The 25,949-nt window shown below is 45.4% G+C and overlaps 1 protein-coding gene across 4 annotated transcripts; it reads right to left on the bottom strand.

The window, feature by feature from the left end:
• Positions 1-281: 281 nt before the first annotated feature.
• On the bottom strand, positions 282-23,852 carry CCNB1IP1 (cyclin B1 interacting protein 1). 4 transcript variants are annotated; one of them, XM_083145171.1, is made up of 5 exons: positions 23,601-23,773; positions 21,578-21,666; positions 8,534-8,849; positions 5,368-5,707; positions 282-701 (listed from the first exon to the last, which is right to left on the bottom strand). In XM_083145171.1, the coding sequence occupies exons 3-5, from the start codon at positions 8,828-8,830 to the stop codon at positions 517-519; spliced, it is 822 nt and encodes a 273-aa protein (XP_083001297.1). In that variant the 5' UTR covers positions 8,831-8,849; positions 21,578-21,666; positions 23,601-23,773; the 3' UTR covers positions 282-516. The 4 variants fall into 4 exon arrangements, with proteins under 4 accessions (XP_083001297.1, XP_083001304.1, XP_083001294.1 ...); XM_083145178.1 differs by lacking the exons at positions 21,578-21,666; positions 23,601-23,773 and adding an exon at positions 23,786-23,852; XM_083145168.1 differs by lacking the exon at positions 21,578-21,666.
• Positions 23,853-25,949: the final 2,097 nt, after the last annotated feature.

The following is a 25,949-nucleotide window of genomic DNA, read 5'->3' as shown; positions in this document are numbered from 1 at the left end:
AAAATACATTTTTCATTTTCACTATACCCAAGCCAATTTTTTGTTGTTTAGAACATACTGAGCTTTATTGGAAGCATATGAGAGTAACAATATTTTTTATTTTAATTGTAATCTATAGAGAAACTGTTAAAGAAAGAAGAAAAAAAAACCACTATAACTATCCCGAAGTTTACTTTTCGAAATATAAGATAAACTATACTGACTTAGTTTTACAAAAGAGAAGGAATAGTACAAGTTAACCTTTAAACAATAGTTCAAAAATGTTTCTAGTTTTTTGTCCAGTTTTAATCCAGTACGACTTCTGGGAGCCTAAACATAGCCTGATTTAGGCCTACATCAGTGTTTTAGATGATATTCCAGTCCGTAATGCCCATTCTGTCTAGTAAAATAATAATGGTGCTTTGTGGACTCAGCTGGTAAAAGCGCACACTAGCAGGTGTTGGTACTGTCCAAGTGAAAACTTATATAGACTAAGCTGATATTGAAAATGTACTGATTCCAAAACTTTTTAGTAGTTTACATCCTGTTAACTTTGAAAGCTCTTGATAAAGGCACGTTCTGCTGGTCTCTTTTATTTGCAGGGGATCCATTGTTGGTGTTTCCAGCATCATCAAAGGGAGATGTGCAGAAAAATGTTTGTGCATACAGATTGCCATCATTTGCTCTTAGAGGGGGTGTTCTAGCAGCTGGGAACTTGTTTCCTAAATATAAATATGTGCATGTCATTCACACTTCAGATAAAAGTATTTACATACATGTGTATCACAGGTACAATTTGCTGCACAAAGGTCAGATATTAGCAATCGTGATTAGACAATACAATGTCTAAGGGCTGCAGGTGCAAACTCTACCCGTGAAAATCAAATCGCGGGTGCACCTTTTCGCACACTAGATAAACATGGCTACATCTGTACAGTGCTCCCCAATGGTCAAACAGGTATAATAGTAAAGGTACCCATACACTTATCCGATTTGGGCTGATTTAGCCCAATCCTGATGTATTGGGGCGAGAACTTGGCCCAAATAGGATGTGTTTGACATCCCCTCCAACCCAATGAGCGGTCCTGTTCAGGAGGTCGGACAGGCTGCATATAAAATCTATTGGATCGGACCCCATCAGTGGCACATCGCGAAGTGTTGGGTCCAATTCTTAGGTGTGTTCCAGCAGTGAAGCAGCGGCGGGGTCTGAGCGGTGCCTGGGAGCATGCAGCGGCATTTGCCTGGCATCGGGAAGCGGCTGCTGAATTTCAAGAAAGTATTTTGAAAAGACTGGCCAGTCGCTGATTGGCTGAGAGAATTCTCTCAGCCAATCAGATGGAAGGCTGCTCAGCCTATATTAACTGGCCAGCCAGTCTTTTCAAAATATTTTTTTTTTAAATTCAGCAGCCGCTTCCCGCCCGCCACTATGCGTTTCCAGCTGCTTCCCGGACTCTGCCATTCACGATGGCCGGACCACTCTGCCCGCCCCCACAGGATTACATGCAAAAATGGCACATCTAGTGCCAAATCGTAAGTGAGCCTCCCGGGGGAGCTGCCAGGGAAGTTCAAGGGCAAACTGGTCCAACTTGTCCTTAAGACAAGTCGGACTAGTGTGTGGGGGCCTTAACACTTGCAACATATAGAGGGGGGCACTCATAGAGGTGGGTGTACCCATAGAAACACTGGATGAGCCCCAGCGAATGCAGGCTTACCCCTGCCTGTTCAGGGCGGACGCATGATGTCAGCGCACGCCCCGAAATCACGTGAATACATGCAGCCAGCGAGTGACTCCTGGGTCATGCAGAAGTGCAATAGCCAGGCAGAGTAGGAAATCATTTAATGGTAACGCATAGACATCTGTTCACATCCCTTCACAGGGATTAGTCTTGGGGGGGGGTGGGGTGGGTGTGTTTGTTGGGGCGGCATTAACCTGCTCACTAGGCTGTGAAAACACGCAGACTAGCGAGCAGGTCTGAATCTGGCCCCGAGTATGCTTCTCATATGAAGGCTTTGTCAATTGTTTTTTTATCCTCAAATATTGCTTTTCTAATAGAAATATTTTGTTTATATGCTTGTTTGTTTTCTTATCAGGATACACAGAATTTGAAGCATGGAACCATTTGGCCCATCTAGCCTGCCCCTTTTTTTAACCATATTATTACCCTGAAACCCTATTTGATCCTTATTTACCTGTAAGGATGTCCTTATGTCTATCCCATGCTTGTTTAAACTCTTCTACTGTCTGGGCCTGTACAATGTCTGATGAGAAGCTATTCCACTTGTCCCCTACACTTTGGGCCTGATTCTGGTTCACTCGCAAAAGCAAACTCCTTTTTTAATGGACAAAACCATGTGCACTGCAGGATGGGCTGATGTTACATGTGTGTAGAGAGTTAGATTTGGGTGTAATTTTGTTTCTGTGCAGGGTGAAAACTGACTGCTTTATTTTTACATTGCAATATAGATTTCAGTTGAAGTACAAACCCCACCCAAATCTAACTCTCTACACACATGTAACATCAGCCCAACCTGCAGTGCACATGGTTTTGTCCATTAAAGAAGGAGTTTGCTTTTGCGAGTGAACCAGAATCAGGCCCAAAGTGTTGGTGACAAGTGGAATAGCTTCTCATCAGATGTTGTACAGGCTCAGACAGTAGAAGAATTTAAACATGCATTGGATAGATATAAGGACATCGACCTGAAACCAACCCACAGAGGGTGAAAGATCAGGTGCCGATGCTGGCATTTAAACGATGTAGCAACAGCACCTCGCACCCTTCGCAATTAATAGGATCACCGGTACTTGTGTATTATCACGTCGCAAAAGAGGTATAGATTTGTATTATCACGGCGCCCCCGATTTCCATCGCAGGGCATTGTACGATGAAAAATCTTAAATTAAATGCCCCCCCAGACCCGATTTTTAATTGTATACCCACCCTCATGGGTCATGAGTATGTGAAATGCCCCCCATTGTTAACGCCACTCCGCTATGAACGCCAACCCGAAGAGTGGCGAGCACAGCGTCGGCGTGGAGTCATTTTTCTAAAGTGTGGCGAGCGCAGCGAGCCACCGAGCCCGAAGCGTGGCGAGCGAAGCGAGCCCCGTGAAGGGACGCGTATACCTGTGAAGTAATGCGCGTGCGCTCGCCACGCTTCAGGCTCATTGGCTTTATAAAATCAACGACGTGGATAGTGGGGGTATGAAAAGGTCGGAGGACGAGGATACAATTAAAAATCGGGTCTCGGGGTGCCATTTAACATGGGACTCAATGGCAAATTGCGTCGCATCGCATGCCATTGTAATGGCATGCGATGTGACCCGATTTTAAAATTGTATACTCAGCCCGGGAAAAGGCTGAAATCGGGTCCATCGCATACCTTAATTAGTGGTATGTGATGCGATGGGCGCCGTTATAATACACAAGTACCGGATCACCATATATCAAGGCACATATAGAACAGAATGGCACAATCACACTTCATCCATCCCTCAGTACAGTACTGGGATTAAGTACTGTGATGTGGAGGGAGTGGGGGTAATGCTGTAATATGAATTGGCGGAGGAGTGATACTATAATGTAGGGGAGATTATTACTGCAATGTGGTGGTGGTACAACTGATTGCTGTCATTGGGAACTATTGCTATTATTGGAGTGTATTGCTATAATGGGAAAATGGGACATGGCCCCAAGGCATGTCCCCGTTAACATCCCCAAATAGGTGAGCCTACTGTTCTGGGAAATCCAGGGCTGCCACAAAAGACTCCTTCAACACTGCTGGCTCCTTCTCAGTAATACCCCTTTCACACCAGCCTAGATTCCCAGGTTGGGGAATCACAGGAAATTTTGCCGGGCTTTCAACCCTGCTAGCTAGCAGGGTTGTTCCCGGGTTCAACCGAGGTCGTGGCCGGTAAGAAAGGGGTACTAACCTGGGTTGCCAGTACAGGGTGCAGGCAGTCAGGCCAGGGACCCACACAGGCAGTTGGCGCAGATGACATGACAGCTGGCAGATGAAGATTACGTAGCTCTCTGGTGCCTTCACTGCAGCTGGAGAGCTGCGTCATCTGCGTCCGCCGTCTGACCTGTCATCTGCACCTGCCACCTCTGTGGATCCCCGACCTGCACCGAGGACCGGCAACCCGGGGTGAGTACTGTCCACAGGGGACTTTTCTGGTGTGAAAGGGGCCAACCTGGGAATGCCCCGGAATGATTCCTGGGCCGTATTCTGGGGTGGGTCCCTGCATTTTCTGGTGTGAAAGGGGTATAACAGGAACCAAATGCTGCAGGATAATTTACCACTGCAGCACGTGGCTAAGGGTCACTGAGGAGGATGCCAGAACTGGCCCCTATTAGCAACATGTTATTTTTTCGGTACTTGTTTCCTAGCACGGCGCCCATCGCATGCCATCATGTACCTTATTTAGTAGTGTGCGATGCTTGTACAATTAAATATCGCATAGCATTGCATGCCAGCAAATGGGATGCGATTTTTAATTGTACAAGCACCCATGCCATGAGATGGGTGCTTACAATGAGATGTAATCCCCAGTATCCACACCATCCCGAAGCGTGGCGAGCGGCGGCGGTACGCGTCCTCCGACCTTTTTATACCCCCATTATACACATCACATGCCGCAATATTCCAGGGGGATGCAATGCGATGAGATTTTTAGGAGCCCATACGATGGAAAACGTGAGCGCCGTTCTAGGAAACCAGTACCATTTTTTCTTTTAAAGCAGAATAAAGGTGCCCATACATGTCCCGATACTGCCGTACTTTTTGTGCTTTGCATGCGTTGTTCATGCGATGTGATAAAAAGACAGTACAAAAAGTATTTGCAGCACATACTTTTTGTACTATGCGATGAGATGCCGCGGGAGCGCGCATCTCAAAGCACACATCGCATCGTCAGTATCGGGACGTGTATGGGCACCTTAAGGCTTTAAGCAGCCCTATAACCAACCAGCCCAACAGGACATTTGGCTATGGATCTTATGGCCAATCCAAAGGGATTTTTGTAAGAACTTACTGTTCAAATCCCTTTCTCTGATTCTATCCTGGTGACGCAGCGATCCCTCCCTTACGCCCAGTAAGTAATACCGTTCTCATGTATTGTCATGTTAAAATGGTTATGTTATGATTGTGCATATAATTTGTTCAGGCATTGTGCTGAGTTATTGTATCCTAATGTACTCTGAAAGTTGAACTGAAGCATGATGGGATGCAGTGGGGGAGGAGCCTGCCGTCTTCAAAGATTAAGCATAGGTGCCTGGCTCCTACCGGACCCCACTACATCCCAAGGTTAGCTGCGTCACCAGGATAGATGAAGAAGAAATGTTAAACCAAATGTTCTATCCGTTTAATGATCCTTTTTGTTTGTGCTTACCCATAGAAATTCCAAAGGCCCCAAACTGTTCTTGCGGAACTCGCTCTCCATATGTAGAAGTCTCTCGGTTGGCCATAGCAATATTGCGGAGTCTCAATCCATCATACATTCCCTGCAGCTTTTGATACTGACGGTTGCGTTCCATCAGTTTCTCTGAGAGTTCACTGTATTTTCTCTTGTATTCCTCTAGGACTTTCTTCAAAGAGTTCACCTCCTCTTTCATGGCGACTAACTCTGAGTCCTTGTTTTGTACTTGATGTGCATACAGTTTTTCCACTTGCCTCAGGTGGCCTTCTGCTTTGCTGTAGGTGTACTCCTGGTACAAACGTTCCTGGTATACCTGGTTAGATATTCAGCAAAAGTTCATTCACGCTGTACCAATAATATGAGTATGGATACATATTGTACTTCAATACAGACAAATAAAAAGAATATTAATGCAACCAATGTTACTATTTTCCTACACTAACATGTAAAAATATGTCCATTTAAACTGCCAGAATGTAAGTTATAAATGTAGATATCAAGTGGCCATTGTTTTATCAATTTTTATCATGTGCCTAGTCACCTTTTTCACATTAAAGTACTTTAGACTGAAAACTGTCTTAAAAAAACATTTATTCACCCATGCTTCTGGTGGCAATTAATCTTACTTTACCTAACTGCCTGAATATCAGAACGATGTATTCAGCATATTTTATGCAAGCACTTATAAATGGGGATTTAGCTAGGTCTTATTTTCGGGGTAGGGCTTATTTTGGACCGTTATACAGAAGAAAGGGTAGGTCTTATTATCGGCGAAACACGGTATGTTCAGACACAATAGATTACATAAAAAAAACTCCCAGGATGGAATTAATATATTTATTACTGCTATATTGACATCTCTTTTATATAAGATCCGTGTAGGCTGCCATGTGTAAAAAAAATAATAATAATAATGAAATCATTTTAAAAAACGGCATGGGTTCCCCCCCACGGGCAGCAACCAGCACCAGCCTCAAAGAGCCAGTCCTGGTTGTAGAAATTCACAGGTCAAATCGAATAGGGGGTCCTTGGAATTTCTAAAACCAGCACCAGGCTCAAGGGCCAGTCCTGGTTCCCAAAATACATGGGGACAAAATGACTCGGACTCCCTCCGTATTTAGAGATCTAGCACCAGGCCCAAACAGCCAGCAGGGTAATGCCACAGCCGGGGAAAAATATTTATATTACTTCCCCTGGCCAATGCATTAATCCCTGTGGATGGCCAGGCAGGGACCCTGGGGGAGTAGGGGCTGAAAAAGGGGTCCTCCCCTTTTAGAATAAACCCTGCCCGGACTAAAAACCAGGGCTGTCATCGATGCCCACGGGCGGTGGGCACCGGGCTGATTGCTGTGTAAAAAAATAGATGAATAACTATTTAATTATGCTGTGGAACTATGAGTCCAATAGCCAATAGCTCAATAAAGATACACACACACACCTGAAAAGTAAAACTTTATTACATACGTAGTCCATACATATTATACTCACCTATCTTGACCCGAAGGATCGGTCCCCTTGTCCAGTAGAAAATCCACATTGTACCTGCAGGAGGAAATTGTTCTCACAAGCCCCTATGGCAACGATCGTGTCCTCTTTATTGTTCATTCGAGCTCCCGCCATCTTTGAAAACCCATGCAGTTCCTGTTACCTGCCTGGAGTGTCGCTGTTTGCTGTGGTGTTTCTAGCACAGGTCTGGTTTGCAAATCACTGCTGACATACAGACCACACTGTGCTAGACAGCGACACCCCAGGCAGGGAAGAGGAACTGCATGGGTTTTCAAAGATGGCGAGTGCTAGAATGAACACTACTCTTCATTCCAAGTAGGCATCCCAGGTCAGGTACAGTAATATATGTTCATTTATTGGTCTAGTTATTAATTCATGTTTAATTAATAACTAATCATTAATTCCTAATAATAATTAAATTAAATAATTTTCATTTATATGATGCTTTTCTACGGCAAGACTCAAAGTCGCTTTTCAGATATCAAAAACATTGTACAAAGGATTTAGGGCCAGATGTACTAAGCTTGAAAAGTAATAAAATAGAGAGTGATAAAGTGCCAGCCAATCAACACCTTATTGCCATGTTACATGCTGCGTTTGAAAAATGACAGGTAGGTGCTGATTGGTTGGTGGTTTATCACTCTCCAATTTATCACTTTTCAAGGCTTAGTCAATCTCGGCCTTTGTGTTATAGCATCAGTGTCTACATGAAGAATGTCAACATAAACATTATCATGAGGACATATATATACTGACAATTTGACAGTTGAGATATAAGGGCCGGCTAATGTAATCTTGGGGTTTGGCACCTTTGGGATGAACTGGAATGGAGAATGTGAGCAAGGCCTTGTTGTCCAATATCACTGCCTGACCCCACACAGAGCACAAGATGACAACTCACCCCCGCTGGCTGCCGAATCATATCAGGTCCGTGGTGCGGCTATTTCAAATCTCAAAGCTTCAATGGGAGCTCGCTGCCGGCACCTGATTGGCTGCCAAAGCGCAAGCTCTTCGATTGGCTCGCGGTTCGGCAGTGAGCTCCGATTGAAGCCTTGAGATTGAAATAGCCGCTCCGCCCATCCGTGCTCTGATACAGCGGCAGCCGGAAGAGTTGTCCACCGCTCTGCCGACTGCTGCCATTAACACAAGCCACTCTGCCTGGGGAGATCTGATTCCTGGCAAATCTGGTCGCCATGAAGCAAAATCTGGTCGCCGTGGCGACCTGGCGCCCAGGGTTTGTCGAGCCCTGAGGGTGGGGTATGCCTGAAGTGATCACACATACAAAGGAGGGAATATAGTGTTTTCCTCAATTTTTCCTATGAAGGGTTAGCAGAAGCAGGTAGAACTAGCTGTTAAAAGTAGAAGTGTAGAAAGTGTGACAGACATGTTGGGTAAGTGTGACAGCTAGTAACGGACATCTGATTATATTTGGGGAGATCTGATAGGCATGTAATGGATGATGGTTTGTTGAACAGATAAGAGCCATGAGAGCAAGTACGTTATGATATTTCAAGGTTGTCTTTGTGAAAATGACTCTGACAAAATTGGTTTGTATTTTTTCTTTTATTTTATCCTGACCTAATTTAATTGCTTATATGAGTTGGACCATCTGCTCTACACATTTGCTCCTTACCTGATAGGTCCAGAATGTCAGTGCACGAGAGCAGATATCTAGAATAATCTCAGGACGTAAACCAGCCAGCATCATAGCTTTATGTTCTTCTGAAGGACTCAGCTCAGTACGAACAACATCCAGCTTACTGGAGAGTGTGCTATGACAGGCTGGGCAAACAGCAGGAGATCGGCTGAAGTCTCCACTTCCATGCTGGTCACAAAAAATGTGTGAGCAAGCAGTGACCCAAGCACGGCCAGACAACTTTACCCGGCACTTGGGAAAGTTGCATAGTAAAAGATCATCACATACTGACATAGCTGCTAGACAAAATTACCTGGAAAAAACATAGAGGAACATATGGTAATTTCGTTATGAATGCTAATAAAACATACAGAACATACAGATGTGACAAACAATACCATTTATTGGAAAATATATTGGACGTAACATAAAACAATCCAGTATTTCCTCATCTTTGCGGCCACAGCTAAAGCCCTGTACACATGCTTAGATTTGCTTTAGATTTGATGTTAGATTCGATTTTCTATTAGATCTGGCATTAGATCATCCCATTCAATTTGGCATTAGATCTGTACTTTTGCATTCGATAGGATTTCGATTTTATAATGTAGGCACAATGTACTCATTTGATTTACTGGATCGAATTCGACATTTCCTTGGCTGCACAGTAGATTTTTCTATTCGATTTTGAGAAAACGGGAGCACGCATCGAATGCAGATCGAAAGTGTCTTAAAAACCATTCGATGTGGATTTGATTTTGCTTCTATAAGCAAAATCCAATTGAAAACAGGGAAAAATCTAAGCGTGTGTACAGGGCTTTACACCAGTGACGTTAGCCGCTTAAAGATTAGCATTATTGTCTCCTCGCCGGCTCGCTTTGCTCGTCACGCTTCGGGCTTGGTTTCTCTCTCCACTCCTCTTCGCTCGCCACTATACAAAAGGTAATAGATGGTGGCGTGGACACAGAAGGGTGGCGTGGATCCAGGGTGGTGCAGTTTACGCTACGTAAATTCCGTAGCGTAAGCTGTGGCCGAAAAGATGAGGAAGTACCAAAAATCATACATAACAAACATCACTTTTAGAAAATGTTTACTGAAATGACAGCTGCACTACATATTCTCTATAACTTTTATATACATTTTTCTGTCTAGGAGCTCTTTAGCCAAGTATTGGACAATATAACAGCAGCAATGCTAAGTGAAGCAGTAGTCAAGGTCTAGCAGAATAATGGGGGTTTAAAATGAACTGAAAAAAGGAATAACATTTTGATTCCGGTAGCAGTATTTCAACTGCCAACATCCTGATTGCGGGCATCGCAACCGCAACCCATTCAGGAAGCAATTGTACCCCTTCCCACCAGCAGTATTATCCAGTTCATCTGTATAGTTACTAATTGTAATCTGCAACCAATGTGTCCGGATTAATATTAACTCTAAAGAATTTAAGAACAGAAGGGAAGTACTATATTTGTTGTTATAAGCGCTAGAGGGAATTTGTGTGGTGTATGTAGTGTTGGAGGAGTGATGTCTCCTCATTAAGGCCCTTATTCTGGTTGGTGCGGCCAGAGCCGCACACGGGGCTCCGGCCGCACAAACCAATCCCCGCCCACCCTACGGATCGCCACGGCCGTCCGTACACGGACGGCTGGCGATCCGCATAAAAATGGTGGAGGCGTACGCCTCCACCATGGTGGGAGCTGCCCCCTGCATTCGATGGTCGTCGACCATCGAAGGCAGGTCCGCACGCCCCGGCAGCTCCCGCAAGCTGAGACCACACGGACAATCGTCCGTGTGGTAGCTTGTATGGGGGCTGAAAGCTGACATCCGGCGACGTCAGCTTTCCGCCCCCATGAGTTGCGTCATGCCCTCATTACCATGCTTACGCCCCGCGTTTGCATGGGAACGCCCATGAAACGCGGGGCGTATACATAGGGAAATGAGGGCATGAAGCCCCTCACTCCCCTATACGCCCCCTTTGCGGCGTAGTAACGTTATGTGCGGCGAATTCGCCTGCACATGCGCAGATTGACCTCTGCGCATGTGCAGACGGAAAACATCGGCGGTACGGCCGCACGCGGGCCGTACCGCTCGAAACAGAATAAGGGCCTAAGTGTTTGAAGCCCACAAGCAGCTGCGCCCAAGGGTGATCCATCTATTTTTGTGTCCAGATTAATATTAACTCTATGGCATATATTCAAATGATGTTGAAACTTGTTTTCGACTAGAATAGGTCAGAAGGGGTTTCGAGCTATTCAATGCTAGCTGTTTTTTTTAAAGGTCGGAATGTTCTGACCTGCCGAAAACCAGGTGGATTGGCAGAATAGCCGCAAATCCACCTGCTTTTGCCGGATGTTTCCGGCAATCTCAATCCGACATGAAAAAATGTTGGATTGAGTCAGGGAGGACAGTGCCGGGTGAGCAGCACCAGCTTACATGGCACCGTCCTCCCGTCAGCTGCCTCCCGCACCCTCCTGCCTCCTCCCGCCGCTGGGCTGGGTGTGAGCAGCTCATCCGACCACGTCCCAGCTAGCGCCGGTGCGCTCACCCGGTCCCCGCACCAGCCGGATGAGCATCAATCAGCGGCCAAATCCGACATCTGGATTTGGCCGCTGCATTGAATACACTACATCGGATCCATTCCGTCAAACGAATTTCAGAATGGATTAAACATCAATTGAATATACCCTATGTCCTAACTGGAAGACACTGCTATCTGAAAGTGTATTTCCTGAATACGATCTCATTTTGGGTGGCTGAACAATAAGCTGTTTTATGGGACTGTTCCATTACTGATTTAATGATTATGTGTTAAACTTGTTATGGGCACCTGTAGTTATCATCCTGATTTTTAGTTTTTGTATGTTTTGAAACACCATTGATTGGTAAAGTCTGCATTGCTGTTTATATTCTTACTTTTTTAAAGTTTTTTTGTTATAATGGAGGCTATCATCAGCACCCGTTGAGTGTCCAATCATTTATTTTGACTTTTTAAATGACCACTCAGCCAATAATTGGCACTGCACAGGGTGACACACCCTATGCATTTCAGCACTTGGCGATCCTGTCCTGTGACATTTTGCAGGTTGGCTGTTGTTGCATTTGGAGATTTCTACTTCACAATAACGGCAATTACAGTTGACAGGAGTAGATCTAGCTGGGCAGGACTGACTTTCAAGAAATGTGACATTTTATGTTGAGAGCCACTAAGCTCTTTGGTATCAACTTTCCTATGGCTAACTTTTTACTTTGGAGATTGTATAGTTGTATGCTTGATTTTATACAGCTGTTAACAAAGATAAATTACTTAACCCCTTCCTGACAGAGCCAGTTTTTGCGTTCCTGACAGAGCCCTTTTTTTCAAATCTGACATGTCTCACTTAAGTGGGGATAACTTTTTTTTGCTTTTACTTATCCCAGTGATTTTGAGATTGTTTTTTCGTGACACATTGTACTTCAAATTAGTGGTAAATTTGGGTCGATACAGTCTGTGTTTTTTTGTGAAAAATACCAAAATATCGTGAAAAAATGGAAAATTTAGCGATTTGCAAAATGTTAAATTTTCTGCTTGTGAGACAAATAATCTTACCACTCAAAATAGTGAATAACTAACATAGACCATATGTCTACTTTATGTTGACATCATTATTTCAACTTCCTTTTAATTTTTTGGGACACTAGGAGGCTTCAAATATGAATAGCAAATTCTCAAATTTTCAAGAAAATTTCAAACACTGATTTTTTTAGGGACCAGTTCAGTTCTGATGTGACTTTGAGGGACTTGTATGTGAGACACCCCCATAAATGATGCCATTTCAAAAACTGCACCCCTCACAGTATTCAAAACAGCATTTTGGAAGTTTGTTAACCCTTTAGGTGTTTCACAGGAATTAAAACAAAGTGTAGGTGAAATTTCAAAATTTCTTTTTTTTTGCAGATTTGCAATTTTAATACATTTTTCTAAGGAACACAGTACATTTTACTAGAGAAATGTGACTGAAAATTGATTCCCCCAATTCTTTTGTTTTCATAAATATCCTATATGTGGCCCTAGTGTGCACGGTGACCAAACCACAGGCTTCATAATAGAAGGAGCACCTACTTGATTTTGGAGCCTCCTTTTTATGAGATTATTTTTTAGGCACCATGTAGGTTTCTAGGCACCATAAGATGCTAAAAGTTAGGAACCCCCCCACAAGTGACCCCATTTTGCAAACTACACCCCTCAGGGAATTCATCTAGGGGTATAGTGTACATTTCAAACCCCCAGGGGTTTCACCAATTGTGGTACAACTGGGCAGTGAAAATGAAAAATTATTTTTTTTACACAAAAATACAGTTCTGGCTCCAAATTTGTCATTTTCAGAAGGTATGAAGGAGACAAAGCACCCCAAAATATGTGCCCCAATTTCTCCCGAGTACGGCAATGCCTCACATGTGACCAAAAAATACCAGTTGGGTGCATGGCAGGACTCAGAAGGGAAGGAGTGATTTTTGGATTTTGCAGCTCAGATTCTGGTGGAATTTTGGTGGGTGCTATGTCGCATTAGCAAGACCCCCAAAGCACCAATACAGTGGAACCCCCCCACAAGTCACCCCATTTTGAAAACTACACCCCTCAGGGAATTCATCTAGGGGTATAGTGTACATTTCAAACCCCCAGGGGTTTCACCAATTTTGATACAAGTGGGCAGTGAAAATGAAAAATTACATTTTTTTACACAAAAATGCAGTTCTGGCTCAAAATTTTTCATTTTCAGAAGGTATGAAGGAGAAAAAGCACCCCAAAATCTGTGCCCCAATTTCTCCCGAGTACGGCAATGCCTCACATGTGACCAAAAAATACCAGTTGGGTGCATGGCAGGACTCAGAAGGGAAGGAGTGATTTTTGGATTTTGCAGCACAGATTCTGGTGGAATGAATGGTGGGTGCTATGTTGCACCAATACAGTGGAACCCCCCCACAAGTCACCCCATTTTGCAAAGTACACCCCTCAGGGAATTCATCTAGGGGTATAGTGTACATTTCAAACCCCCAGGGGTTTCACCAATTTTGATACAAGTGGGCAGTGAAAATGAAAAATTACATTTTTTTACACAAAAATGCAGTTCTGGCTCAAAATTTTTCATTTTCAGAAGGTATGAAGGAGAAAAAGCACCCCAAAATATGTGCCCCAATTTCTCCCGAGTACGGCAATGCCTCACATGTGACCAAAAAATACCAGTTGGGTGCATGGCAGGACTCAGAACGGAAGGAGTGATTTTTGGATTTTGCGGCTCAGATTCTGGTGGAATTTTGGTGGGTGCTATGTCGCATTAGCAAGACCCCCCAAGCACCAATACAGTGGAACCCCCCCACAAGTCACCCCATTTTGAAAACTACACCCCTCAGGGAATTCATCTAGGGGTATAGTGTACATTTCAAACCCCCAGGGGTTTCACCAATTTTGATACAAGTGGGCAGTGAAAATGAAAAATTACATTTTTTACACAAAAATGCAGTTCTGGCTCGAAATTTTTCATTTTCAGAAGGTATGAAGGAGAAAAAGCACCCCAAAATCTGTGCCCCAATTTCTCCCGAGTACGGCAATGCCTCACATGTGACCAAAAAATACCAGTTGGGTGCATGGCAGGACTCAGAACGGAAGGAGTGATTTTTGGATTTTGCAGCTCAGATTCTGGTGGAATTTTGGTGGGTGCTATGTCGCATTAGCAAGACCCCCCAAGCACCAATACAGTGGAACCCCCCCACAAGTCACCCCATTTTGAAAACTACACCCCTCAGGGAATTCATCTAGGGGTATAGTGTACATTTCAAACCCCCAGGGGTTTCACCAATTTTGATACAAGTGGGCAGTGAAAATGAAAAATTACATTTTTTTACACAAAAATGCAGTTCTGGCTCAAAATTTTTCATTTTCAGAAGGTATGAAGGAGAAAAAGCACCCCAAAATCTGTGCCCCAATTTCTCCCGAGTACGGAAATGCCTCACATGTGACCAAAAAATACCAGTTGGGTGCATGGCAGGACTCAGAACGGAAGGAGTGATTTTTGGATTTTGCAGCACAGATTTTGGTGGAATGAATGGTGGGTGCTATGTTGCACCAATACAGTGGAACCCCCCCACAAGTCACCCCATTTTGCAAAGTACACCCCTCAGGGAATTCATCTAGGGGTATAGTGTACATTTCAAACCCCCAGGGGTTTCACCAATTTTGATACAAGTGGGCAGTGAAAATGAAAAATTACATTTTTTTACACAAAAATGCAGTTCTGGCTCAAAATTTTTCATTTTCAGAAGGTATGAAGGAGACAAAGCACCCCAAAATCTGTGCCCCAATTTCTCCCGAGTACGGCAATGCCTCACATGTGACCAAAAAATACCATTTGGGTGCATGGCAGGACTCAGAAGGGAAGGAGTGATTTTTGGATTTTGCAGCTCAGATTCTGGTGGAATGTTGGTGGGTGCTATGTGGCATTAGCAAGACCCCCCAAGCACCAATACAGTGGAACCCCCCCACAAGTCACCCCATTTTGCAAACTACACCCCTCAGGGAATTCATCTAGGGGTATAGTGTACATTTCAAACCCCCAGGGGTTTCACCAATTTTGATACAAGTGGGCAGTGAACATGAAAAATTACATTTTTTACACAAAAATGCAGTTCTGGCTCAAAATTTTTCATTTTCAGAAGGTATGAAGGAGAAAAAGCACCCCAAAATCTGTGCCCCAATTTCTCCCGAGTACGGCAATGCCTCACATGTGACCAAAAAATACCAGTTGGGTGCATGGCAGGACTCAAAAGGGAAGGAGTGATTTTTGGATTTTGCAGCTCAGATTCTGGTGGAATTTTGGTGGGTGCTATGTCGCATTAGCAAGACCCCCCAAGCACCAATACAGTGGAACCCCCCCACAAGTCACCCCATTTTGAAAACTACACCCCTCAGGGAATTCATCTAGGGGTATAGTGTACATTTCAAACCCCCAGGGGTTTCACCAATTTTGATACAAGTGGGCAGTGAACATGAAAAATTACATTTTTTACACAAAAATGCAGTTCTGGCTCAAAATTTTTCATTTTCAGAAGGTATGAAGGAGAAAAAGCACCCCAAAATCTGTGCCCCAATTTCTCCCGAGTACGGCAATGCCTCACATGTGACCAAAAAATACCAGTTGGGTGCATGGCAGGACTCAGAAGGGAAGGAGTGATTTTTGGATTTTGCAGCACAGATTCTGGTGGAATGAATGGTGGGTGCTATGTTGCACCAATACAGTGGAACCCCCCCACAAGTCACCCCATTTTGCAAACTACACCCCTCAGGGAATTCATCTAGGGGTATAGTGTACATTTCAAACCCCCAGGGGTTTCACCAATTTTGATACAAGTGGGCAGTGAAAATGAAAAATTACATTTTTTTACACAAAAATGCAGTTCTGGCTCAAAATTTTTCATTTTCAGAAGGAATGAAGGAGACAAAGCACCCCAAAATCTGTGCCCCAATTTCTCCCGAGTACGGCAATGCCTCATGTGTGACCAAAAAGTGGCAGGACTCAGAAGGGAAGGAGTGATATTTGGATTTTGCAGCACAAATTCTGGTGGAATGATGGTGGGTGCTATGTCGCATTAGCAAGACCCCCAAAGCACCAATACAGTGGAACCCCCCCACAAGTGACCCCATTTTGCAAACTACACCCCTCAGGGAATTCATCTAGGGGTATAGTGTACATTTCAAACCCCCAGGGGTTTCACCAATTTTGATAAAACTGGGCAGTGAACATGAAAAATTACATTTTTTTACACAAAAATGCAGTTCTGGCTCAAAATTTTTCATTTTCACAAGGAATGAAGGAGACAAAGCACCCCAAAATCTGTGCCCCAATTTCTCCCGAGTACGGCAATGCCTCACATGTGACCAAAAAATACCAGTTGGGTGCATGGCAGGACTCAGAAGGGAAGGAGTGATTTTTGGATTTTGCGGCTCAGATTCTGGTGGAATGAATGGTGGGTGCTATGTGGCATTAGCAAGACCCCCGAAGCACGGTGAAATTATGAACCTAATATTCCATAGATGTGTGGTATATTTTAAAACACTCCTTTATACATAGGCCGGGTTTGTCGGGGCAAGTGTCACACTGGAAAATAGTTTGCTTTCTTATTCCCTTTTTATAGCAAACTTTGCACCTTTTTTGTGTCCTGCCCTTTTTTCCAGTGGAGGGGATTTCATCAGGAAAATGCTGCCCTGGTACAATACGGGGGCCAGTACTAGAAGTACTGGGGCCCTCTGCCTGCTGGTTCCCAAATATTAGGCCCTTTATGACTTCCTCTTGAAAGTGCATAAATGTCCCCCTCTGGCCGGTAGAACGGAATAGCACGTAAGCGTTATACAGTGCCATCTGGATGATATACACGGCCACCTTCTTGTACCAGATTTTTGTTTTCCGCAGGGCACTGTACGGCTTCAGTACCTGATCTGAAAGATCCACTCCGCCCATGTACCTATTGTAATCCAGGATACAATTAGGTTTGGAGGTGTGGGTACTGGTACCTCGTACAGGGACGGAGGTGGTACTGTCTCCGTGAATTGTTGTCAGTATAAGGACATCCCTCTTGTCCTTATATTTGACCAACAACATATTTTCGTTGCATATTCCCCTGCTTTCACCCCTTCTCATTACTTGGGCAATGTGCGTTTTTGGGAGGCCTCTTTGGTTCTTGCGCACAGTACCGCAAGCTGCTGTACCTCTTGAACCAAGGGCCTTAAACAGGGGGATGCTAGTGTAAAAGTTATCCACATAGAGGTGATAACCTTTATCCAGGAAGGGGTGCACTAAATCCCAGACAATTTTCCCACTAACACCTACGAGGGAGGGGGGGCATTCTGGCGGTTGAATTCTTGAATCCTTCCCTTCATAAACCCTAAACCTGTGGGTGTACCCTGAGGTGCTTTCACACAGTTTATACATTTTTATGCCATACCTTGCCCTCTTACTGGGAAGGTACTGGCGGAATTTAACCCTTCCTTTAAAATGTATAAGGGACTCGTCGATACAAATAAATTTTTCAGGGATGTACACCTCTTCAAATTTGGCACTGAAATGATCAATGACCGGCCTGACTTTGAATAGCCGGTCAAAGGTGGGATCATCTCTGGGTGGGCACTGTGCATTATCGGTGTAATGTATAAATTTAAGAATTGTCTCAAATCGAGTCCGGGGCATGGCCATACGGTAAAATGGAGTACTGTACAGAACATCTGTACTCCAATATTGCCTAATTTCTGGCTTTTTTACTATGCCCATATGAAACACCAGACCCCAAAACGTCATCATCTCTACTGCATCTACAGGGGTCCACCTAGCAAATGATGACGTGGGGTTTTGAGCAATAAACTGCTGGGCATATAAATTAGTTTGGTCCACCATTAAATTTATAAAATCATCAGAGAAAAATAATTTGAAAAAGTCAATTTCTCTGAGACCTGTGGAATCAAATTGGATTCCTGGCATGGCCAAAAACTCAGGAACCTGGGGCTCAAAATTGTCTGGTGGTGGGGTCCATACTAGATCAATTATTGGGGGGGGAATCTCAGCTGATCTACGGGGGCGTCTTTGAGGGGGTCCCTCATCACCAGAGGAGGAAGAGGAGCTTAAGACGAATCCTTCAAATTCCCCGCTTGCATCACTGCCTGTGTCAGAGTCAGAGGCAAGCATGGCATATGCCTCCTCCACTGAATACATTCTCCTGGATGACTGGGAGGACATTTGGGAGGACATTTGGGAGGACATTTGGGAGGACATTTGGGATGCCATTTTTATTTTTGTGTTACTGGTAGTGAAATGTTTCAACACGTGTATAGTGTAGGGGGGGGTACAAACTTTATTTCAATCCGGGGGGTATGTAGTGTGTATGTGGTGCAGAAAAAAAAAAATACTTTATACCAATAAAAAAAAAAAAAATGAAGGGGTTAAAAATAAAAAATTGAAGGGGTTAAAAAAAAAAAAAAAAGGTCCTGCGCCAAAAATTGAGCACAGATGTTGGTCAGTAACGTCTGTCACTGAACAGCGCTCAAAGGCAACAGGAATCTGATCAAAAAAAAAAAAAAAAATTGATCAACCCTGTGCCGAAAAAGCTGATCAGTGATGTACGTCACTGATCGGCGCACAGTGGCCACAGGACACCCACAAAATCAGTGTGTGTAAAAAAAAAATTAAAAAAAGACCCCACAGCACTCACAAAAAAAAAAAAAGGTGATCAGTGATGCGACACTGATTACCAGTGAGGGACAGCAGGTGCACAACCTTTGGTGCAACTGACAGTGCAACTGGCAGCAACTGACAGGTATATATATAAAAAAAAAAACCTCTGCGCCCCCAAAAAGTTGCTGATCAGCACAGATATACTGATCAGCACAAAAGGGGGGGTAGCAGACACAAAATATACACTCTCTATCACTCTCTGTCACTATCTCTCTCTATCTCTCTATCTCTCACTATCTCTCACTATCTATCACTCTAGGACACTGCAGCAGCAGCACTGACAGTTATATGTATAAAAAAAAACTGCACCCCCAAAAAGGGGGGGTAGCAGACACAAAATATACACTCTCTATCACTCTCTGTCACTATCTCTCTCTATCTCTCTATCTCTCACTATCTATCACTATCTATCACTCTATGACACTGCAGCAGCAGCACTGACAGTTATATATATAAAATAAAACCCCTGCACCCCCAAAAAGGGGGGGTAGCAGACACAAATCTCTCTATCTCTCTACCTCTCACTATCTATCACTATCTATCACTATCTATCACTGTATGACACTGCAGCAGCAGCACTGACAGTTATATATATATAGAAAACCCCTGCACCCCCAAAAAGGGGGGGTAGCAGACACAAAATATAGCTCTCTCTGTCACTATCTCTCTATCTCTCTCTATCTCTCTCTATCTCTCTCTCTATCTCTCTATCACACTGCAGCAGCAGCAGGAAGTCTCAGGAAGTCAGATCCAGGAAGCGTCCAGCACGCTACAAGCAGTGATAAGGTGATCAGGTAAGGTATTTGCAAGGATCAGGTAAGTATTAGCAAGGATCAGGTCGGTATTCACGGCAGGCAGGCACGGTGACCGTTCTGCACGCTATTCCAGACCGGAATGGCGTCTGCAGCGCAGTCACCGTCAGTTTAAATGTCGCGCCTTGGCTGTGATTGGTCCGTGGGTCCCACGGACCAATCACAGCCTTGGGGGCAGGTGGGGTGAGGGTGGGGTGAGGTGTCATCGTCACCGATGACCCCCTCATGCCCCCTGACGCCCGGCGGTGATTGACACCTGTGTTACCGAGCGTCCGATTCGCTGGTAACACAGGAAAACGCTGTGAATGGCTGTTCACACTGAACAGCCAATCACAGCGATCGCCGACGGGGGGGCGACATCGCAGCCCCCCCTGGGCATGCAGGGACATGTCTGCTGTCAGGGACAGCAGACATCGTCCCTCTGTCACTGCGTCTCGAGACGCAGTGACAGTTTAAACTCATGACGTACATTTATGCCATGTGTCGGGAAGTACCTCCCGGCCATGACGTAAATGTACGTCAAATGTCGGGAAGGGGTTAACACATTAAAGAGAAGGAATGGCATCATAATAAGCATAATGTACTGTGGTTTATGTAATATATTTCTGTGCCTGGGGCAGTAACAAATGTTTACATGTCACCGGCATAGCGTGTATCAAGCTACCTCTCTACTTTTTCTATTTCACCAGTATGATACATCTCCCCCAGTTCCACACCTCCACACCAGCAATGACCAATCCCTTCTCTTCTACCTTCATTGGACAGCCACAGCATCTATCAGGGATTCAGTATTGAATCCCGGCGGTCGGGATCCCGGCGTTCAGAATCCCGATGCCGGAATCCCGACAGCCGAAATGCCGACAAGGGGGGGACGTGGTTCGCCCCCCTTGCGGGCTCGCTGCGCTCGCCACGCAGCGGACCCGGTGCATCGCTACGCTCGGCACACTAATTTATTCTCCCTCCAGGGGTGTCGTGGACACCCACGGAGGGAGAAAGTGTCGGCATTTCGGCGGTCGGGATTCCGGCGTCGGGATTCTGAACGCCGGGATCCCGACCGCCGGGATGGTAACTGCATCCCTCTATCAGAGGGTCTCTATACATGGACCCCCCCAATATATGGAAAAAGATTATCACATTTGCATAACTAACATGCATGTGAAGCCCTGCCCCTGTATTTTAACTGGCCAACAGGCCAATCAATCAAAGAAAATGGATGACCATCAATATGTAAAAGCACCCATATCACATTTATACACTATCGATGGACAGTTGCACTTTTGACATCGATGGCAAAGATGGCCATCCCTACCTTGTGATTGCCTCTTTGTTTATGTATGTGTGATTGCCTCTGTGTTTCAGTATGTGTGAAAGAGATGTGGTTTCACTCACTGCTAACAGATGGCAGTGTTTCAGTTACGCACGGACACTAAACATTATATATATATATATATATATATATAATCTCAACTAGTGCAGTGGTTCAGAAACTGTGCGCCGCGGCTCTCTGGGGTGCCGCGGTGCTGTCACAGGGGTGCCACCGCAGCCTGACAGTCGCATGTCTTTTGTTTTCATGCAAGCTGGGCAGTGTTTAAGGAGCTAACAGACTCGGGGAGTGGGTGATCAGGGAGCTGAGCGACTGCCTGTGCCGAAACGTTGTCGGCGCCGGGAGGGGGGTTTAGTGCAGGGAGCGGAGCAGCTGCCCATGCCGAGTCAGCAGGTCGGGTAGCGTGTACACCTGCGCTGGGGGGTGCCGAGGCAGCAGGTGTACATGTAGATGGATTGATTGGAGCGCAGGGAGCCGAGCGGCTGGCTTGTGGCAGTGACCTGTGCCGAGTCAGCCAGCAGCTCGGGTGCAGGGGGTGGGATGTGCTGGAGATGGTGCAGTGGCAAGTGGTGGTCCATAATTCATGTGATTGGAATCAGCCGGCAAAGGGGTGTTGTGCGAGATGTGCTCAGGACTGGGCAGGGGGTGTTACCTGTAACTTGGTCAGCCAGCAAAGAGTGTGATTATGCTGAAGTGGCCAATGAGTGCACTGGACAAGGGTCTTGGCAGCTAATTTAAGTTCTGGCGGAGAAAGTAAGAAAAAATTAATATGTTATATGTGAGATGCTGTATAGTGAAATCTATAGGAGGGGGGTTCCCGCTGTAAGTGACTTATACCTCTTTCACACCGAGCAGCAAATTACCGGGTTAAAAATATCAATACGGTAATTTTCTGAACAATGGGGCCTACACACGAAACGATATACAGGCATTTTCTATGCGGTCTCACTAATTCTCTTAGAAAATGCCCCTACGTTGCGCTGTGTAGGGGCGACAGCATCACTGTCACCTCTTGATTAATATGCAGCATGCTCTCCAGTGAGAACATTGGCCCTGACAGATCGCTTGTGCTGAGCGATCATGCTCAAGTGTTCTGAGCAATCTATCATCGTTCAGAACGCTTCTGCATCACCACATGTGTAGGCCCCTTAACACTGATATTTCTTTGGTGTGGAAGGGTCAACTTGGGTCTTAAATCCCAAGTCACCGACACTACTCTTCTCCAGGGTCAGCGACCCGGGATTTAAGACCCAGGTTGACCCTTTCACATAAAAGAAATACCCATGTTGTTAAGCAAATTACCGGGTAATTTGCCGCTTGGTGTGAATGGGGGTCAGAATGCACCTGGCAAAATGATGCTGGTTAATTGCCAGGTCGCAGGTATGAAAGGGGTATTATACAATGTTATAGGGAAGAGAGAACAAGCTGGTAAGCAGGTGGCGGTGGGTTTCTTGGATTTCTGTTTATTATTTTTACAAATAAATGAATGTAATTTTTTTCCTGAGCTAAAGACCGATAGCATTGTTTTAGCATTGCATGATAGCATTATTTTGGCTTAAGGCTGTGTACAGACGGGGGCAATTATGTCTAATATTGCGGGCAATGTGGTCGCTGAGCGACCATATTGCCCGCGATGGGAGTGTGCACCGGCGATATATCGCCGGGTGCGCGCTCCCGTTTTCTCCCCCGTAGTGATCGCTGGTCGCAGGAACATGCACCTGCGACCAGCTGATTTCCATTGCCGGGCTCCCTTGGCAGTTTCTTTTTCATCAGCGACCATCTCTGGTCGCTGATGCAAACGGAACACTGAGCGATATATCGCTCATCGCGAGCGATATATCCTCCCGTGTGTACGGGGCTTAAGCATACCTCCCAACTTTTGTCTTGAACAAATAGGGACACTCGCGCGGCGAAGCCGCGCGAGCGTCCGAAAAGGGGGCGGGGCGTATGCAAATGAGGGCGCGGCTTATGCTAATTAGCCGCAACCTCATTTTCATACGAGAATAGACGCTGTGCGCATGGCGTCTATTCTACTAGATTGGGGGGTCTCCCAACTGTCACCCCCCGCAGCGGGACAATGCCTGCCGCGGGTGGGACAGCGGGACAGGACCCGAAAATCGGGACTGTCCCGACAGAATCGTGACAGTTGGGAGGTATGGCTTAAGGGTGCCTTGAAAAAGTAGTGGAGATGCAAAGGGTACCTTGGACTGAAAAAGTTTGGGAACCACTGGTCTAGTGTCTAAATGTGTTTCCAAAACACTGTCATCTCATATTTCTTTTATTTTTCCTCCCAAAAATGTAACCACTATGAATGTGGGTTAGGTAAAATTCAGGGAGTGTAGGATTACTACCATTTCAGGTAGTCTCCTTCAGAATGCAGGAGGGTAGGCAATTATGCACAAGAGGCAATCACAAGGCAGCAGTCAGACTAGCTTTCAAAGCATTTGCGGATTAATTCACAGGTATAGCATATATACATAGTAGATTTCATTCCTAATTCCTAACATTTCCTATATCCTGACACTTTTGCTTCACCTGAAACAGCTCTTGACGTATTATCTCTTATGTTATCTTATAAACGCTCTACTCTACAGTATATAAAATGGAGTTCAGGCTACATCCAGCAACTACTGCGTGTGCTGCAGTCACACAGCCTGCTGCTGCTATTAAACAACCTCGTGTATGGCGGCGTTGTAGGAACACAGCAGCTGCCCCGCGGCTTGCTGTGCACATGGCGGGGAGCGGACACACCCTCATACACCGGCTCAGGCGGCCTCGGACGCGCGATCAGTGACCCCGGCGTCCCCTCATTGGTGCCGCGCAACCTCGGCTTCTACTGCGCAGCGGCACAGGGACTTACCAGCCGGTAAGACTATACCAACCAATGGTACGGAAGCGCTCAGTTAGTCGTCATAGCAACGGCAGTTCTTCAGATAATGAAACAGCTGCTGTGATTTGCTGATAGCCCAGTTGACCCCACAGGTGCTTTAAAAAGGACCTGCTGTCACTGTGCTGTTTCTTTTAAACCAGTCATGTCCAAACTTTGACCCTCTAGCTGTTGTGAAACTACAAGTCCCATCATGCCTTGCCACAGTTTTTGCCATTAGGGAATGCTAAAACTACGGCAACTATGTAGTTTCACAACAGCTGGAGGGCCATAGTTTGGACATGCCTGTTTTAAACCTATAATGTAGTATGTACTTATTATACCACTCCGGTGTTTCCGCTCAATGAAGTTCACATTCATTTAACACTTCTACACCCAGTTCCAAGTGGCCCCTTATAGTTTTCGGACAGTGGATATCCCAGCATAAAGTAAAAATGGGGACAAATGAACAAACAATATTTGGGACTAGTCCCCACAAAACACATTTTCAGGGGTTAGCCGCAAATAAGTATCACCTGAAATGTATTTAGGCGGGATTGCAGCAAATATCGGAGATGACCGCTGCAATACCTCCTGCCTACATTCCTCCCATGGGTTTCTTTTTTGTTAAAGAAAAATATATTTTTTGGGGAGAAATATTTTTTTTTATTGAGGTATCCTGGATCTATAACATAACTGCAAAACACAACATGAATCATCCCAATAGGAAATAAATGCAAATATTTGTTACACAAAACGTCAATACTAAGAAGTACATTTACAATTACATCAGGGCCGAAACTAGGGTTTCTGGTGCCCGAGGCAAGACATACATTTAGTGCATTTGGCATTTGGTTTTGCACAGAAAGAAAAACATTAATCAGAAGCCATTTATGTGCTTACAGACAGCAGAAGGGTGACATTAAACAGGGACAGTGCGCGCGCTAAAAATTTAGGGCATTTTTTGGGGGGGGGGGGGGGGGGGAGTGGTGTGGTCACATAGTAGTATCAATTCACATTATAGAACACACCGTAATGCCCAGTACACATTCCAGCACACACCGTAATGCCCAGAGCACATTACACCACAAACTGTAATGCCCAGTACACATTATAGCACACACCATAATGCCCAGTACACATTATAGCACACACCGTTATGCCCAGTACACATTATAACACACACGTAATGCCCAGTACACCTTATAACACACACCGCAATGCCCAGTACACATTATAGCACACACCATAATGCCCAGTACACATTATACCAAACACTGTGATGCCCATTATACTTATGCCACACACGCTAATGCCCATTACGCATATTACACACTGCAATGCCCCTTACACATAATATTACATGCTGTAATGTCCATTACACATAATGCCACTGACCGTAATGCCCACTACACATAATATCACATGCCGTAATGCCCATTACAATTTATACCACACACCGTAATGCCCATTACACATTTTTATTTAGGTAAAAGGTGTCACATACACACATAAGGGGAAGAGGGGATCAGACACCAGGGAAATTGGGGCAGATAGGGTCACAGACACAGAGGAAGGGGGTAACAGGGGACAAGGTGTCACACATGGGGGAAGGGGGTACAGGGGGGTCAATCCCTGGGCACTCACCAATTTGTGGGGGGAGCTGCAGGGTGTCCAGGTAGCCAGTGGATCCAGGGACAGGGCGAAGGGGGTGCCTGCTGCAGGAGGAATCCAGACTGTGCAACCGAGAGGCTCTGGCTGAGCAGCGCGCAAGAGGATGTGGAGGAAGAGATCTGCAGTTCCTCCACGGCACTGGTGCAGGGGGAGGGAGATGTAGTTTCCCCCATGGTGCCATTGAGGAGACAGGCAGGGCAGGTCCAGCCCCAGCGCGTATCGCTGGGCGCACTGTGTTCATCACAGACACTAGAGGTCAAGCACACCTCTAGTGTCTATCTTCTTCATGGCGGCGGCCATCTTTGAAGTGGCTGCGGCGCCGCAGACATAGATCTATGTCTGCGGCGCTGGCTCCCCGCTGCTGCCGCTGCTCACACTAGCGCCCCCTGCCTCCAGCGCCCGGTGCGCGTGACCCCCTAGCCCCCCCCTTAGTTACGGCCCTGATTACATACACATATATTAAAAGGAACCTCCCATAGGTTTC

The sequence above is a fragment of the Crinia signifera genome, chromosome 1, assembly GCF_055691185.1.
Source record: "Crinia signifera chromosome 1, ASM5569118v1, whole genome shotgun sequence".
Classification (NCBI taxonomy): Eukaryota; Metazoa; Chordata; class Amphibia; order Anura; family Myobatrachidae; genus Crinia; species Crinia signifera.
This window is presented reverse-complemented; position numbering and strand designations above follow the sequence as displayed.

Excerpts from the sequence above, each read along its gene's own strand:
- CCNB1IP1 (XM_083145178.1), bottom strand. The coding sequence starts at position 8,830 with ATGTCAGTATGTGATGATCTTTTACTATGCAACTTTCCCAAGTGCCGG. Across the intron at positions 5,708-8,533 it reads TGACATTCTGGACCTATCAG|GTATACCAGGAACGTTTGTA; the intron begins GTAAGGAGCAAA and ends ATATCTAACCAG. Across the intron at positions 702-5,367 it reads GGCCTTTGGAATTTCTATGG|GAAACAAGTTCCCAGCTGCT; the intron begins GTAAGCACAAAC and ends ATTTATATTTAG.